The sequence below is a fragment of the Xiphophorus hellerii genome, chromosome 5 (genome assembly GCF_003331165.1).
Source record: "Xiphophorus hellerii strain 12219 chromosome 5, Xiphophorus_hellerii-4.1, whole genome shotgun sequence".
Lineage (NCBI taxonomy): Eukaryota > Metazoa > Chordata > Actinopteri > Cyprinodontiformes > Poeciliidae > Xiphophorus > Xiphophorus hellerii.
Window position 1 is genome coordinate 26,551,430 of NC_045676.1, and position 17,459 is coordinate 26,568,888.

Here is a 17,459-nt window from a genome sequence, read left to right on the forward strand (position 1 = left end):
ATCATGGTTAGAGTCAAAGGAGGAGCTTTAACTAAACCACTTTAAAACATCACCACCTGCTCTTTAATAATTCCTAATTAATCATTCCTTTAAGAAATTAGAAACTTGTATTATAAACTGAATGAGGCTCACTAAACAAAAACTCCCAGATATAACTGTTTGATTATGAAAAGAAAAATGAAGATTTATTAAAAGCAAAATGCAGATATAAAAACAGCAACACTTCAAAACAAACTTTAATTAAAGCAACAACCAACAAAACCATCTTTTTATCAACGTTCTAAGCTTTAATATGAGCAGATAAACATGACCAACATATAATTAGGGATTAGATATGAAGATATTAAAATACAGTAGGAGAGTACAGTCTCTGCAGGTGTTGATGCTGCGCTCTGTTACAACCTTATATGGACTTCCTCTCTGCTTCTTCTGGTTTCACTCCAACCGTCTCCTTGGTTACGGGTCGTGGTAAACTGGGTTCATGACTCCTCCATGGTTGACCTTGACTGGTTCCAGGTGAATCTTCTCTGTGACCTCTGCTGGACGTGAACTGAAGCAGCTGCATCCAAATAGTCTGAAGGACAGAGGGCTGACCTCTGACCTTTCAGCTTCTTTATGCAGCACAAGCTGCTATTGTCGTGATTCTTTAACATTTCATAACAGTTTACAATTCTTCTCACTACTTGCAGTCTTTATAACTCAGAGACTCAATATGTACAAACAGTATTCGGTTCGTTGTTTGTTGATTTTGTGTTTGCATGTTTCTACTTTTTATTTTGTTGAAATCCAGCACTGCACATTCATAGTTTTGTTTTAAACCTGCTGTTTTTTCTAAAATATGCATTTACAGTACCTGAATAACAACAATGAACCAAAAACAGAAACATGTCATCATGTAATCCTGAGCTGATTGGTTAAATTCAGATCAATGAATATTCACTATGTGACCTCACTAGTCCTTCTCACCTCCATTTCTATTGGTTCAGTTAGTTTTCTGTTCATTTTCATAGTTCTCAGTGTTCTGGATAAAAGACAATGCAAATATGTGTCAAAATGCAGAATAACAGGAAGAACATGATGAATTTTCTCATTGATTTACCTTAAAGAAATAATCAGGACAAGCAGAGAAATCAGGATGAATAGAGTCAGCTTGATGATGATCGTCGTTGACATTGATTGACCTAATTTATCAGAACAAAGAAGAAAACTGTGTTACTAGACTGATGATAACCCACATCTGGTCATTAATTAAAGCTGAGTCCTCATGATTTCCTGTAAAAAGTTCATATTCTACAAAAACCAGTTAGTGTTAAATAAAACTGAATACGTTGTTTTGTTTACTTAGTTTCTCTAAAGTCAATGCAGCATTTTTTACTCTCGCTATAAAATGTGAAATTAGTTCATTTCTGATCACTGACCTCTGGCTTCCTCTCTACTGATGTTAGAAAAAGAGGTTTTCTGACTTTTGTTTATTTTTTGGTTGACTTTAATCTCCTTTAATCAAAAATAGTTTCAAAAGCAAATTCTGCACTGGTTCCAGTTTAAAGGAAACTTGATCTGTCTGTAGTTCAGTTGGACAGACAGAAGGAATGTGAGTTTCACTCTGCAGTTTCCTCTATTCGTGTGTTTAAGGCAGAAAACATCGACTGTGTGGACTGTAGGTCTGAGCCAAGAAAAATCTGAACTATTTGACTGTTTTATCCAAATGACAAAACTTTTTATTTGCTCTGGATTATTGGAAACAATAATAAATAGACTTAATATTGTAGTTCACATATAACGTTTTAGCACAATCGTCCACTCTGGTAGTTAAATGTGTTTTGACCATTTAAATGATTATTTAACAAAAGTAGATTCACTCTGCATCATCATATTCACTTGAATAATCAAGCTGCCATGTGTTTGTATAGATCCTCTTCTGTGGTGAATAACTTTACAGAAATGACTAAAGAAACCAGCAGTTTTATTAAATGTAAAGGTAATAAAAACTAACTTTACCAGTTATTCTTATTGGTTTTCATGGACAGAATTTCTGTAACTAGATTGACGCAAATAATGTAGGAAATAATCTTTTTAATATAATAAGGTTTGGACACCATTTTCTAAACAAAATGTATCTTTCTGTTGACGAAAATACATTTATTTCCCTTAATGTAAAAGTTTAAAGATTTTTTTATTATTATTTTAACACCCAAAAACAACAATAAAATAGGTTTTCTTTAAATAAATAAATGAATGAAGTTACCCTAGGTTTCTGAAAAATGTTCTGTTTTATGTCACTTTTAATCTTTTAATTTTTTAATCTGTGCTGATGTAGTGGTTATAAAACTATTTTAGACAAATACATTTAAAAAGGAGAAAAAGTAATAAGCAAAATATCATTGTTTTGCATTATTAGTCTCAAAAAGCACCATAATTGATTTTCCTGCCAGAGTAAAGCTCATGGGATTAAGATGTGCTTTGATTGAAGATCTAGAAATCTATGATCGATTATTTTGGTCTTGCAAGCTAAAAACTACAGACCGACACAGTAAAGAGATGCATAAGTTTAAATAAATTTAAATGGCATTTTCTTTAACATTAATTATATGGTAATGATTGTGTATATATTTAGAAAGTTCAACCTCCTCAGATTTTAAGTTTTTAGAGTTTCTTTACAGATCGTGTCTCGACTGGTTTTGTCTGAGTCGATGCAGGGGAACGCGTCTTGTTAAGATAATTTAATTAGCTCCACCTCCATAGGAAAATGAAAAATTAATAATAAATAATAAAGACTTTGAGGTATTCTGATTAAGTAATGACATTATATTAGTTGTGTTACCACCCCACGCCACTAGAGGCAGTAGCAGGCCCGAAGAGATGCCACTATGGAGCAGATTTAGAAGTACATCGAAAGCTACAGAATTTGGTAAAAAACAAAGAAACAAACAAAAACTGTGAGCTGCGCTTAAGTAAATAAAAGAGACAATTCAAATACATGCTGAGAGTGAAACTCCTTCCTAAAGATTTAGATATATCACACATTTCAAAAGAAAATAAAAACAGGAAACTGCGAATAATATAGGAAATAGCGCAGCCGTCATTTGCGGAGTACAATGGTCCCATTTCTATAAATAAGGTATGAAACTGCCATGTTGTCAGTCCCCTTCCCTTTCTGTTTGCTGCAGCGAGGTCCTTCTCCAACGCGTTGCTTCCGCTCCTCCTTTACGACACTTAAAGCGACAGAAGTCACGTCGTGTTCGTGACTCAGAGGGGGGTAACGCCGAGATCAAAAATGGCTGCCACGCACACATACAGTATACACAGTAAGCTTCTTCTGAAGCTGGTTTGCCTTTTTTCTCTATTCCTTGTGAGATGTTTCATTTTTATATCATAATGGACTCAATGCCACGAGTAGAGGTGACATGAATCTGACTCCTGCATTTCCTTACCTGCCACAACGTTCACGGTCACAGTGGAGTTACAGCGCCCTCTGCTGTTCTGAGCTTCACAGTAATAGTTTCCTCTCTGCTTGAACAAAATGTTAGTGATGGTGAAGTTTTGTCCTGAAGCTTTTGGCGCCTCCTCTCCCTCCTTGTACCAGCTATAGTTAGCTTCTGGGTTAGCATCACTGCTGCAGCTCAGAGTCACCAGGCTGCCCTCCATGATTTCACCAGAGGGAGTCACTGACACAGAGGGAGGCCTGGGAGCATCTGGAGGAGAGGCCAGAAAGGTCAAAGGTAAACTGAGAGGAAGATGTGAATATAATAGGGTGACCATATTTTCATTTCATTCTCTGCAGCAGAGAAGCTGTACATCTACCCCAACTGGAGGAGCAGTACCAGCCTCTCGTCCTGCAGAAGCATCAGGTGACGTCCACCCTGAGGAGGATCAACACCCACAAAGCTACAGGACCGGACAAGGTGTCAGGCCAGACGCTGAAAACCTGCGCCGACCAGCTGGCAGGAGTGTTTCTGGACATTTTCAATCTGTCCCTGCAGCTCGCCATGGTTCCTGAGTGTCTCAAGTCTTCCACCATCATCCCTGTACCGAAGAAGATGTCCATCACCAGCCTGAACGATTACCGGCCCGTCGCTCTGACCCCGGTGATCATGAAGTGCCTTGAGAGGATTCTTCTGAGGTACATCAGAGACTTCATCCCCGCAAACCTGGACAGCCTTCAGTTCGCCTACAGAGCGAACCGGTCAACAGAGGATGCTGTCTCCATCACTCTGCACACAGCGCTGACCCATCTGCAGCATCCCAACACCTACGTCAGGATGCTATTTGTAGACTTCAGCTCAGCATTTAACACCGTCATCCCAGACAAGCTGGTGCTGAAACTACTCGAGGTGGGGCTGCCCGCTTCACTGTGCCACTGGATCAGAGACTTCCTCACCAACAGGCCTCAGGTGGTGAGAATAAGTGGCTCAACATCGTCCCCACTGGTCCTCAACACAGGCACGCCGCAGGGCTGTGTGCTCAGCCCAGCTCTCTTCACCCTGTTTACACACGACTGCGTGGCCATCCACCCCACCAACACAGTCGTGAAGTACGCGGACGACACAACAGTAGTGGGTCTCATTTCAGACAACAACGAGACCCACTACAGAGAGGAGATTCTGCAGCTCACTCAGTGGTGTTCAGCCAACAACTTAGTGCTGAACACAGGGAAGACCAAGGAGGTCATTGTGGACTACAGAAGGTCCAGGAGGACGGATCACACTCCCCTTCTCATAGATGGAGAAGTGGTGGAACGTGTGGACAACATCAAGTTCCTGGGCCTCCACATCACGTCTGACCTCTCCTGGAACACAAACACCTCCCACCTGGTGAAGAAAGCACAACAAAGGATCTTCTTCCTCAGGAAACTGAGACGGGCTGGACTTTCCTCACGGCTGCTCGTGAACTTTTACAGGGCGATGATCGAGAGCATCCTCTGCCTCAACATGACTGTGTGGTATGGCAGCTGCACAGCACTGGAGAGGAAACAACTGACACGGGTGGTGAGAACAGCACAAGGCATTGTGGGATGCCCCCTCCCAGACCTGGACTCCATTTACACAGACCGGGTCAAGAAGAGAGCTGGATCCATAGCCATGGATTCCAGCCACCCGGGCCACAGACTGTTTGTGCCGCTGCCATCAGGCAAGCGGTACAGGAATATACGGACTACAACAAATAGACTGAGAAACAGTTTCTTCCCCACAGCCGTCAGAGCCATTACTCCCTGCCGCCCCCCCCTCCCACACATATCATAACCTCGCAGTCACACATACATACCCCCACCCCCACACAGCCATATTGTTCTGCACTTTGCACTGTCACATCATCTGTACTTTGCCATAATTGGACCTGCTGCTACTTCTTTGGTGTGGTTGAGTGCCTTTAGTTAATTTTAGTTGTATATATTGTTATTATTATTATTGTGTGTTTGTTTATTGTATTTATTGTATATATGTGACTTTTTGCACGGGAGCTGCAACAGAAATTTCGTTGAATCCTGTTCAATGACAATAAATGCTATCTATCTATCTATCTATCTATCTATCTATCTATCTATCTATCTATCTATCTATCTATCTATCTATCTATCTATCTATCTATCTATCTATCTATCTATCTATCTATCTATCTATCTATCTATCTATCTATCTATCTATCTATTTGTAAAAACCAGGACAGCTTGGACGTGGGTGGGTGCGGCGGGGCGGTCTGAAAGCGGGGAAACTCTTTTGTAAATCGTCGGTAAACATACATTTGCGCTTTTGCATGTTGTTGGCGTACTGATAGCCACGCTATCTATCTTCTGATTAAGAATAGGGCTGCCTGCACTGACGCGGCTCAGGAATTACGTGACACGCAGCGCAGTGCGCAGTGCCCTAGTGCCTGTAAATTTAATGGTCCAATGAAGGTAATTTAAAAAACAGGATATTTCCTCACTTTCTAAAAAAAACCCGGGACGCCCGGGACAGGACGTGAAATACGGACATGTCCCGGGAAATACGGACGTTTGGTCACCCTAGAATATAATATAATATAATATTTTAAAAGGGAAGAAAATTAAATCTATCAGGGCTTATTTCCTGGCGCCTCAGTGAAACACCAGAACATGTTTGTAGTTAAACCAGATTGACTCACATGTGACCTGGACAGAGACGAGTCCAGATGTTTTCTCTCCCAGCTGGTTCTGAGCTGTGCAGTAATACTGTCCAGAGTCTGAGGACAGGATGGAGCTGAGGACAAACTGTTGGTCTGTACTGACAACTGATTGGTTGTTCTTCTTCCTCCAGGTGTATTTAGCTGCTGGGTTAGCATCACTGCTGCAGCTCAGAGTCACTGAACGTCCCTCAGTTATCTGACCAGAGGACATCAGTTTAGCAGAGAGAAACTCTGGAGCATCTGGAGGGAAAAATACAAAACTCAGTATAATTATCATCTGGATATTTTACTGATTGCCAGAGGAGAGAAGGCAAGAATATAAGAGTTTCTGTCACAGCCTTCTAGGTTCCAACACCAAAGATTTCCAACAAAGGCTGTGGGCGACAACAGCTGGTTTGGTTCTTGAACGCACTTCCAACTTGTTTGAAAAAATACATCTATGTTTTATTTCTTGAAAAAGTATAGATACAACAATTACTAAAAATATCTTACAACTTAAATATGATCAAAAATTAACTGAATCTGACGTTTAAAGTTCAAAATGTGGCCAAAATAATAATTTTATAAAAGCCTCCAGTCATCACAGAGGAAATTAGCCAAACAATTGACCTTAATTACTTAAATTAATAGGAGAGTCTGCAGGTTAACAAAGTAATCTAAACAATTGCAAAGATAAAAACTAATAATTTGTTTTCTAAGCAAAGTTAAACATGTTCTAACTGCCCAAAGAAGAAAACTAGATTGATAGAAATTACAATGTACAAAATATCAACATAAATGGCCACAAAAGCAGCATTACTTTTTAATATTTTGACTCAAAAAGAAGCCGTTAAAAACAATTACTCAGTAAAATGGCTGCTCAAAAACATAGTGAATGTTTAATAAACTGACAAACCAAAATATATGCAAAGGTTAAAATTCTGTATTTTATAAATAAATGTGTGTAAATTGATATATTGGTAGAATAAAATGTTAATATGATGAGGAGTGAACTTACACACAGAGGGAGAGCGGAGATCGTCGTGTCCTTTAACAGAACAGGAATATCTGTCTCCATCTCTGACTGAGACGACTATAGAAGAAATCTGTTGCTCCATTTTCTCCTCTTTGTTGAACCAAACATATGAAGGAGGTTTGATTTGATCACAGCTGCTTTCACACTTCAGCTCCGTCTGCGTCTCTGATCTTCTGACCTGAACTCTGAGGTCTGGATGGTAGAAGGAACAAGAACATCTGATTTTAAAATGAATCTGGAAAGATGCAAACAGAAACACAAAGATTCTCAACAAATACACAGATCTGTTACCTAGAACAGTCAAGGTGACTCCAGGTGAACCAGTAAATTCTCCACCTGGTTGGTTTGTTATGAACCTGAACTTGTACTTTGCTGAGTCTCTTTGTTTCAGATCTTTGATTGTCAGAACGCTGCTGCTCTTTGTAAAATAATAAGTTATTCGATCTTTATAGTCAGAGTCGTTCATCAGATTCACAGGGACTCGATTATTTACTTTAGTGAACCAGAACCTTGTTTTAACTTCTGTTTTTATTCCATCTATTATATATGGATATTTATAGGAGCATTTTATCGTCACTGTTGATCCTCTAAAGGCACAGATCTGAGATGGATCATATTTAACTGACCAGGCAGGTTCATCTTGTCCCACTGCAACACAGAAAACATCAAAAATATTGATCTCATTCACAATAATATACAACTACACCTCCCACAATGCCTCACTGGGACATTTTAAATGATTATTACTTCCATTAATTTGATTCATCTCAAATATTCTAGATTCTCTGTCAACTCAAGTTGATCAGCGTGTTTCAGTACCTGTCACAGAGAGGAACAGGACAACAAACCCAGTTGCTGCTGCTGCAGAAAAACTCATCGCTGCTTCTCTCTTTAACTGTTTGGCTTCAGCAAAACGAAAATCAAACAGAAGGTTTTATGTTTTCAGATTTTGCTATAATTGTTAATCATGAAAGTCTTTCAACATTAAAAGTCTCTAATTAGCTGTAATTTGTTATAAAACAAATAAATGTTCAGGCTGCTCACCTCAGGAGAAGCTGCTGTGTTGCAATGAAACGCTGCAGAGCATCGACTCTGAGGGTGGAAGTGACACAGAGGAGTTTAGTTTCCTTCCTCTTCTTATTTCTAGCAACCCGGAAAATTTGCCAACTTTAATTTATCTCTGCCTCATTTTCAGTGCTGTGTGTTTATTGTCATCACTGTGGAAATGTTAAATTTTGTCAAAAACTGTGCTTCAGTGATCAGCATTATTATGAAAAGTTATAAGTTATAAAAGTTATAAGTTATAAAAGTTATAAGTTATAAAAGTGTTCTCTGTGTGAGAGTTTGCATTACAATAACATTTGTTACTTATGAAGTTTTTAAATTTTAAATCTCATTTCTGGTTTTTACTGCTGTGGAGTGAAACTAATGGGGTAAAAATATGATGAAGCAAAAAAACTGAATTTCCTGCTTTGCTGCATCTGCATGTGGTTATTAGAAACTTTTCCTGTTTTTGTAAATGAATGTCTCTAAATACATAACTTGTTAGATATTTCCGGTATATTAAACAGTATGTAGAGAAATGAAAAGAAGAACAATGAGTCAACAGGAAATGCCACCTTAAAGAACTGGTCTCTTGTGTTCAAATCATGGTTAGAGTCAAAGGAGGAGCTTTAACTAAACCACTTTAAAACATCACCACATGCTCTTTAATAATTCCTAATTAATCATTCCTTTAAGAAATTAGTAACTTGTATCATAAACTGAAGGAGGCTCACTAAACAAAAACTCCCAGATATAACTGTTTGATTCTGAAAAGAAAAATGAAGATTTATTAAAAGCAAAATGCAGATATAAAAACAGCAACACTTCAAAACAAACTTTAATTAAAGCAACAACCAACAAAACCATATTTTTATCAACGTTCTAAGCTTTAATATGAGCAGATAAACATGACCAACATATAATTAGGGATTAGATATGAAGATATTAAAATACAGTAGGAGAGTACAGTCTCTGCAGGTGTTGATGCTGCGCTCTGTTACAACCTTATATGGACTTCCTCTCTGCTTCTTCTGGTTTCACTCCAACCGTCTCCTTGGTTACGGGTCGTGGTAAACTGGGTTCATGACTCCTCCATGGTTGACCTTGACTGGTTCCAGGTGAATCTTCTCTGTGACCTCTGCTGGACGTGAACTGAAGCAGCTGCATCCAAATAGTCTGAAGGACAGAGGGCTGACCTCTGACCTTTCAGCTTCTTTATGCAGCACAGGCTGCTATTGTCGTGATTCTTTAACATTTCATAAAAGTTTACAATTCTTCTCACTACCTGCAGTCTTTATAACTCAGAGACTCAATATGTACAAACAGTATTTGGTTCGTTGTTTGTTGATTTTATGTTTGCCTGTTTCTACTTTTTATTTTGTTGAAATCCAGCACTGCACATTCATAGTTTTGTTTTAAACCTGCTGTTTTTTCTAAAATATGCATTTACAGTACCTGAATAACAACAATGAACCAAAAACAGAAACATGTCATCATGTAATCCTGAGCTGATTGGTTAAATTCGGATCAATGAATATTCACTATGTGACCTCACTAGTCCTTCTCACCTCCATTTCTATTGGTTCAGTTAGTTTTCTGTTCATTTTCATAGTTCTCAGTGTTCTGGATAAAAGACAATGCAAATATGTGTCAAAATGCAGAATAACAGGAAGAACATGATGAATTTTCTCATTGATTTACCTTAAAGAAATAATCAGGACAAGCAGAGAAATCAGGATGAATAGAGTCAGCTTGATGATGATCGTCGTTGACATTGATTGACCTAATTTATCAGAACAAAGAAGAAAACTGTGTTACTAGACTGATGATAACCCACATCTGGTCATTAATTAAAGCTGAGTCCTCATGATTTCACCAGAGGGAGTCACTGACACAGAGGGAGGCCTGGGAGCATCTGGAGGAGAGGCCAGAAAGGTCAAAGGTAAACTGAGAGGAAGATGGGAATATATTAATCTTTTAAAGAGGAAGAAAATTAAATCTATCAGGGCTTATTTCCTGGCGCCTCAGTGAAACACCAGAACATGTTTGTAGTGAAACCAGATTGACTCACATGTGACCTGGACAGAGACGAGTCCAGATGTTTTCTCTCCCAGCTGGTTCTGAGCTGTGCAGTAATACTGTCCAGAGTCTGAGGACAGGATGGAGCTGAGGACAAACTGTTGGTCTGTACTGACAACTGATTGGTTGTTCTTCTTCCTCCAGGTGTATTTAGCTGCTGGGTTAGCATCACTGCTGCAGCTCAGAGTCACTGAACGTCCCTCAGTTATCTGACCAGAGGACATCAGTTTAGCAGAGAGAAACTCTGGAGCATCTGGAGGGAAAAATACAAAACTCAGTATAATTATCATCTGGATATTTTACTGATTGCCAGAGGAGAGAAGGCAAGAATATAAGAGTTTCTGTCACAGCCTTCTAGGTTCCAACACCAAAGATTTCCAACAAAGGCTGTGGGCGACAACAGGTGGTTTGGTTCTTGAACGCACTTCCAACTTGTTTGAAAAAAATATATGTTTTATTTCTTGAAAAAATGTAGATACAACAATTACTAAAAATATCTTACAACTTCAATATGATCAAAAATTAACTGAATCTGACGTTTAAAGTTCAAAATGTGGCCAAAATAATAATTTTATAAAAGCCTCCAGTCGTCACAGAGGAAATTAGCCAAATAATTGACCTTAATTACTTAAATTAATAGGAGGGTCTGCAGGTTAACAAAGTAATCCAAATATTTCCAAAAATAAAAACTAATAATTTGTTTTCTAAGCAAAGTTAAACATGTTCTAACTGCCCAAAGAAGAAAACTAGATTGATAGAAATTACAATGTACAAAATATCAACATAAATGGCCACAAAAGCAGCATTACTTTTTATATTTTTACTCAAAAAGAAGCCGTTAAAAACAATTACTCAGTAAAATGGCTGCTCAAAAACATAGTGAATGTTTAATAAACTGACAAACCAAAATATATGCAAAGGTGAAAATTCTGTATTTATAAATAAATGTGTGTAAATTGATATATTGGTAGAATAAAATGTTAATATGATGAGGAGTGAACTTACACACAGAGGGAGAGCGGAGATCGTCGTGTCCTTTAACAGAACAGGAATATCTGTCTCCATCTCTGACTGAGACGACTATAGAAGAAATCTGTTGCTTCATTTTCTCCTCTTTGTTGAACCAAACATATGAAGGAGGTTTGATTTGATCACAGCTGCTTTCACACTTCAGCTCCGTCTGCGTCTCTGATCTTCTGACCTGAACTCTGAGGTCTGGATCTTAGAAGGAACAAGAACATCTGATTTTAAAATGAATCTGGAAAGATGCAAACAGAAACACAAAGATTCTCAACAAATACACAGATCTGTTACCTAGAACAGTCAAGGTGACTCCAGGTGATCCAGTAAATGCTCCACCTGGTTGGTTTGTTATGAACCTGAACTTGTACTTTGCTGAGTCTCTTTGTTTCAGATCTTTGATTGTCAGAAAGCTGCTGCTGCTCTGTGTAAAATAATAAGTTATTCGATCTTTGTAGTCAGAGTCGTTCATCAGATCCAAAGGGACTCGATTATTTTCTTTAGTGAACCAGAACCTTGTTTTAACTTCTGTTTTTATTCCTTGTATTCTAGATGGATATTTATAGGAGCATTTTATCGTCACTGTTGATCCTCTAAAGGCACAGATCTGAGATGGATCATATTTAACTGACCAGGCAGGTTCATCTTTTCCCACTGCAACACAGAAAACATCAAAAATATTGATCACATTCACAATAATATACAACTACACCTCCCACAATGCCTCACTGGGACATTTTAAATGATTATTACTTCCATTAATTTGATTCATCTCAAATATTCTAGATTCTCTGTCAACTCAAGTTGACCAGCGTGTTTCAGTACCTGTCACAGAGAGGAACAGGACAACAAACCCAGTTGCTGCTGCTGCAGAAAAACTCATCGCTGCTTCTCTCTTTAACTGTTTGGCTTCAGCAAAACGAAAATCAAACAGAAGGTTTTATGTTTTCAGATTTTGCTGCAATTGTTAATCATTACAGTCTTTCAACATTAAAAGTCTCTAATTAGCTGTAATTTGTTATAAAACAAATAAATTTTCAGGCTGCTCACCTCAGGAGAAGCTGCTGTGTTGCAATGAAACGCTGCAGAGCATCGACTCTGAGGGTGGAACTCACACACAGCAGTTTGTTAGTTTTTCTTCCTATTTCTAGCAACCCGGAAAATTTGCCAACTTTAATTTATCTCTGCCTCATTTTCAGTGCTGTGTGTTTATTGTCATCACTGTAGAAATGTTAAATTTTGTCAAAAACTGTGCTTCAGTGATCAGCATTATTATGAAAAGTTATAAGTTATAAAAGTTATAAGTTATAAAAGTTATAAGTTATAAAAGTGTTCTCTGTGTGAGAGTTTGCATTACAATAACATTTGTTACTTATGAAGTTTTTAAATCTCATTTTTGGTTTTTACTGCTGTGGAGTGAAACTAATGGGGTAAAAATATGTTGAAGCAAAAAAACTGAATTTCCTGCTTTGCTGCATCTGCATGTGGTTATTAGAAACTTTTCCTGTTTTTGTAAATGAATGTCTCTAAATACATAACTTGTTAGATATTCAAGGTATTTTAACCATTTCAAGCAGTATGTAGAGAAAAGAAAAGAAGAACAATGAGTCAACAGGAAATGCCACCTTAAAGAACTGGTCTCTTGTGGTCAAATCATGGTTAGAGTCAAAGGAGGAGCTTTAACTAAACCACTTTAAAACATCACCACATGCTCTTTAATAATTCCTTATTAATAATTCCTTTAAGATATTAGTAACTTGTATTATGAATTGAAGGAGGCTCACTAAACAAAAACTCCCAGATATAACTGTTTGATTATGAAAAGAAAAATTAAGATTTATTAAAAGCAAAATGCAGATATAAAAACAGCAACACTTCAAAACAAACTTTAATTAAAGCAACACCAACAAAACCATATTTTTATCAACGTTCTAAGCTTTAATATGAGCAGATAAACATGACCAACATATAATTAGGGATTAGATATGAAGATATTAAAATACAGTAGGAGAGTACAGTCTCTGCAGGTGGTGATGCTGCGCTCTGTTACAACCTTATATGGACTTCCTCTCTGCTTCTTCTGGTTTCACTCCAACCGTCTCCTTGGTTACGGGTCGTGGTAAACTGGGTTCATGACTCCTCCATGGTTGACCTTGACTGGTTCCAGGTGAATCTTCTCTGTGACCTCTGCTGGACGTGAACTGAAGCAGCTGCATCCAAATAGTCTGAAGGACCTCAGTTTTGTTTTTACCACCTTTTACTGCCAAGAGATGTTTCAGGCAAAAAATGACAGCCTATTTTTATTAAGGTAACACTATGAAATGACTCCTGTGTGTCATAAACTTAAAAGTGGAGAAAACACTTTGCTATTCTGCAGCTTGTTCGTTCTGGAATTCAAAAACGTTCAGTCCTCTCTTCTGCCTTGTTTTTTTTTTGTTCTTCAGTTAAATTTTTGGTTGACATTATGTATGAAAGCAATGTGAAGCATGTAGCAATTTGTTTGTTTGAACATTCAGGTTTAAAGGACATTATGCTAACAGGCTCTGCAAGAAAGTATGTTTTACATGTTACATGGTTTTAGTCACCCAATAAAAGCCTCTTAATTAGCTATCAATGATTGATAAATGTAAAACTTGTAGAGCAGTGTGCCTTGAGGACCCGGACTGGGAATCAATACCTCAGTTACTTTGTTTTTTTACAATACCGTTTTCAAATGAAACATGTTTGTTTCATTAACTCGCCTGTACAGCAGTTGGTTGGTTTCAATTAAAATTACTGGTTAAGAATAAAGAAATCCTGATAAATGTATGTAAAGGTGTAGTTAATACTCGGCTCTTCTGCAGCGTTCTAGTTCTGCTCCGTTTTATTTATATCTATAAACCCTCATACATTATAGAAGCTCTGAACGTGAAAACGTTCAGTTTCCTCTACCGCCGTGTTTGTTTGTTTTTTTGTTCAGTTAAATTTGGCGCAACATTTGAAACGAATCATCTTCCTGTTGAACTCAGCTCCTCCCTGCTTGCTGGCTCAGCCAATCACAGTCAGGAGGCGGGGCTGGGGCTCAGCCAATCACAGTCAGGCGCGGGGCTGGGGCTCAGCCAATCACAGTCAGGAGACGGGGCTGGGGCTCAGCCAATCACAGTCAGGAGACGGGGCTGGGGCTCAGCCAATCACAGTCAGTGGGCGGGGCTGGAGGATTTCCTGTCACTCTATATAAGAGCAGGTTCCCTCCGCTGCTGCTCACTCTGTGCTGTAAACTCAGAGAGAAAAAATGCCCGAACCCGCCAAGTCTGCGCCCAAGAAGGGCTCCAAGAAAGCGGTCACCAAAACCGCCGGCAAAGGAGGCAAGAAGAAGAGAAGGACCAGGAAGGAGAGCTACGCCATCTACGTGTACAAGGTGCTGAAGCAGGTCCATCCCGACACCGGCATCTCCTCCAAGGCCATGAGCATCATGAACTCCTTCGTCAACGACATCTTTGAGCGCATCGCCTCCGAGGCTTCCCGTCTGGCTCACTACAACAAGCGCTCCACCATCAGCTCCAGGGAGATCCAGACCGCCGTGCGCCTCCTGCTGCCCGGTGAGCTGGCCAAGCACGCCGTGTCTGAGGGAACCAAGGCGGTCACCAAGTACACCAGCTCCAAGTAAACCAGCTGCTGCTGCTGCTGCTGCTGCTCGGTCACAACAACACAAAGGCTCTTTTAAGAGCCACAAACACACTGAAGAGCAACAATCCTTGACTTTTGTCTCGTATGGCTGAGAAATAACTGTCTAAACTATCTCCAGTTTTCAACAGTGGCCCTAAAATTGTCCAGTTTTTAATATAAACAAGCTTAATAAAACATTAAGTGACATGAATATAGATCACATTCCAGCCATACTGTCTAGTTGTAGCAAATTGTGTTGAAATAACCTACAATAACAAATGGCATCAACGTGATGACTCTTTTGATGAAGATGCTTTGCTAATTTTTAATTGGACATCTGATGACCTGCGTTTTGTGCTATTTGGCAAACATTCTATTGGAAATAAAGCTTCGTTAATACTTGGTGTCCTTTTGAACGACTTGTGTGTTTGTTCTTTATCGGAGAACAATGATAGGAACAAGCTCTTGATTAAATGTGTGTGGCTCTGAAAAGAGCCTTTGGCTTGAAGCCTGCTGTGTGTGTGTGTGTGTGTGTGTGTGTGTGTGTGTGGGTGTGTGTGTGTGTGTGTGGTCAGCAGCTTAAGCTCTCTCTCCACGGATGCGGCGGGCCAGCTGGATGTCTTTGGGCATGATGGTGACCCTCTTGGCGTGGATGGCGCACAGGTTGGTGTCCTCGAACAGACCCACCAGGTAGGCCTCGCTGGCCTCCTGCAGAGCCATGACGGCGGAGCTCTGGAAGCGCAGGTCGGTCTTGAAGTCCTGAGCGATCTCTCGGACCAGGCGCTGGAAGGGCAGCTTGCGGATCAGCAGCTCCGTGGACTTCTGGTAGCGACGGATCTCCCGCAGAGCCACGGTACCGGGCCTGTAGCGGTGAGGCTTCTTGACGCCGCCGGTAGCCGGGGCGCTCTTCCGGGCCGCCTTGGTGGCCAGCTGCTTCCTGGGAGCTTTGCCTCCGGTAGATTTACGGGCGGTCTGCTTGGTTCTCGCCATGTCTGCTGCTTTCTCTACCGAAACACGGAGAAATATGTCAGAGGGAGCGGAGAGCCGCTGCTGGTAAAGTGTGGGAGCAGCTGGGAGGAGGTGACGCTGCTGGACATGTTGGGCTCCTGATTGGTGAGCGGCTCCTCCTGGAGCTCAGCTCCGCCTGGAGAGCTCCGACCCCCGGCTCAGTCCTCGCTGCTCATTGGAGGAAACTCGCTTGAAAAAGTCCGATCAAAGTCACGAGTGTCCCGCTCTGCTGGAAGCTTTTCTGGTTGGTTGTTTCAGAGACTCCCGCTCTCTCTGCACTCATATAAGACAAGGTTTCAGCTGCTGCTTGACATTTTCCTCCAGTTTCATCTCCAGAAAGAAGAAACTTCAGAATGAGCGGAAGAGGCAAGACCGGAGGAAAGGCCAGAGCCAAGGCCAAGACTCGCTCCTCCCGCGCAGGACTGCAGTTCCCCGTGGGCCGTGTCCACAGGCTGCTGCGCAAAGGCAACTACGCGGAGCGTGTTGGTGCCGGAGCCCCCGTGTACCTGGCGGCCGTCCTGGAGTATCTGACCGCTGAGATCCTGGAGCTGGCTGGAAACGCTGCCCGCGACAACAAGAAGACCCGCATCATCCCCCGTCACCTGCAGCTGGCCGTCCGCAACGACGAGGAGCTCAACAAGCTGCTGGGTGGAGTCACCATCGCTCAGGGTGGAGTTCTGCCCAACATCCAGGCGGTGCTGCTGCCCAAGAAGACCGAGAAGGCCGCCAAGGCCAAGTAGAGCTGCTGGCCGTCAACACTGCTGGACCTCAGACCCACAAAGGCTCTTTTAAGAGCCACTCACCTCTAACCTTCAGAGTGATACACTCCTATGATTTTAATTTAATTTTAAGGTTTGTGATAAGATACTGCATATTATGGTATCGATCTAATGGTGTTAAAAAAGATCGCCCCCTCTCTCCGGTATGGACAGCGATACTTTTAACTTTGTAGCATCAAACCTCCGACCTCTAGGTTTTTCTTTATCCTTCGGATTAATCTATTCAAACTTAAGATGGAATTTCAACAAAATTTATAGGAGTCAACCAAATTTATCTTAAGTTGCAATAATTTATCATTTGAGAGGAAATTAAAATATTCAACATATCAAATTGTTGCAGATCATCTCTGATCGATGTGCCCACCTATATCATAAAACAAACTTTAATAAACCTTAAAAAGCACAATGTTGAAAATGTTGTAGTTTTATTTTTTGACTGGACAATTTAAGCTCATACTTCTCAAATTTAACTCTTTAATGCATATTAATTTTCCATTTCAGGAAACTTTGTAAAAGCTCACAAAGACGCAGGTAAAACATGCAACATGAAAATTCAAATGCAACAAGCAGGAACACATAGAAATACAAGTTAGATGTGTAATTCTTTAAAAAATAAGTTTGTATTCAAAAATAGCATAATGCATACCTCCTTATTAAGCATCAATCATTTATTTATTCCAGTCAAACTCAACTTAATTTGCCAAACCACTAGTTTGTTGAAGCAAAGT

At 40.1% G+C, this 17,459-nt stretch overlaps 5 protein-coding genes and 1 long non-coding RNA gene across 7 annotated transcripts; 2 read left to right on the forward strand and 4 right to left on the reverse strand.

Annotated features, from left to right (window-relative positions):
- Window positions 1–272: 272 nt before the first annotated feature.
- LOC116719473 (sialoadhesin-like) lies at window positions 273–8,277 on the reverse strand. Of its 2 annotated transcripts, XM_032561996.1 has the most exons (8): window positions 8,201–8,277; window positions 7,976–8,059; window positions 7,448–7,804; window positions 7,139–7,348; window positions 6,121–6,381; window positions 3,432–3,692; window positions 1,100–1,181; window positions 273–1,021 (listed from the first exon to the last, which is right to left on the reverse strand). In XM_032561996.1, the coding sequence occupies exons 2-8, from the start codon at window positions 8,031–8,033 to the stop codon at window positions 940–942; spliced, it is 1,311 nt and encodes a 436-aa protein (XP_032417887.1). In that variant the 5' UTR covers window positions 8,034–8,059; window positions 8,201–8,277; the 3' UTR covers window positions 273–939. The 2 variants fall into 2 exon arrangements, with proteins under 2 accessions (XP_032417887.1, XP_032417888.1); XM_032561997.1 differs by lacking the exon at window positions 6,121–6,381.
- Window positions 8,278–9,469: 1,192 nt separating this feature from the next.
- On the reverse strand, window positions 9,470–11,364 carry LOC116719548 (B-cell receptor CD22-like). Its single transcript, XM_032562090.1, has 5 exons — window positions 11,285–11,364; window positions 10,272–10,532; window positions 10,094–10,115; window positions 9,902–9,983; window positions 9,470–9,823 (listed from the first exon to the last, which is right to left on the reverse strand). Exons 2-5 carry the CDS (start codon window positions 10,501–10,503, stop codon window positions 9,785–9,787), a joined length of 375 nt encoding a protein of 124 aa, XP_032417981.1. The 5' UTR covers window positions 10,504–10,532; window positions 11,285–11,364; the 3' UTR covers window positions 9,470–9,784.
- A 14-nt stretch (window positions 11,365–11,378) lies between these two features.
- LOC116719549 (uncharacterized) lies at window positions 11,379–12,419 on the reverse strand. Its single transcript, XR_004339214.1, has 4 exons — window positions 12,350–12,419; window positions 12,125–12,208; window positions 11,594–11,953; window positions 11,379–11,500 (listed from the first exon to the last, which is right to left on the reverse strand). It is a non-coding gene; the product is annotated as an uncharacterized LOC116719549 (long non-coding RNA).
- Window positions 12,420–14,469: 2,050 nt separating this feature from the next.
- On the forward strand, window positions 14,470–15,343 carry LOC116720084 (histone H2B 1/2-like). The gene has a single exon (XM_032563116.1). It carries the CDS (start codon window positions 14,571–14,573, stop codon window positions 14,943–14,945), a length of 375 nt encoding a protein of 124 aa, XP_032419007.1. The 5' UTR covers window positions 14,470–14,570; the 3' UTR covers window positions 14,946–15,343.
- A 74-nt stretch (window positions 15,344–15,417) lies between these two features.
- On the reverse strand, window positions 15,418–16,038 carry LOC116720078 (histone H3). The gene has a single exon (XM_032563110.1). It carries the CDS (start codon window positions 15,932–15,934, stop codon window positions 15,524–15,526), a length of 411 nt encoding a protein of 136 aa, XP_032419001.1. The 5' UTR covers window positions 15,935–16,038; the 3' UTR covers window positions 15,418–15,523.
- Window positions 16,039–16,210: 172 nt separating this feature from the next.
- On the forward strand, window positions 16,211–17,356 carry LOC116720081 (histone H2A). The gene has a single exon (XM_032563112.1). The coding sequence runs from the start codon at window positions 16,306–16,308 to the stop codon at window positions 16,690–16,692; it is 387 nt and encodes a 128-aa protein (XP_032419003.1). The 5' UTR covers window positions 16,211–16,305; the 3' UTR covers window positions 16,693–17,356.
- The last annotated feature ends 103 nt before the right edge of the window (window positions 17,357–17,459 follow it).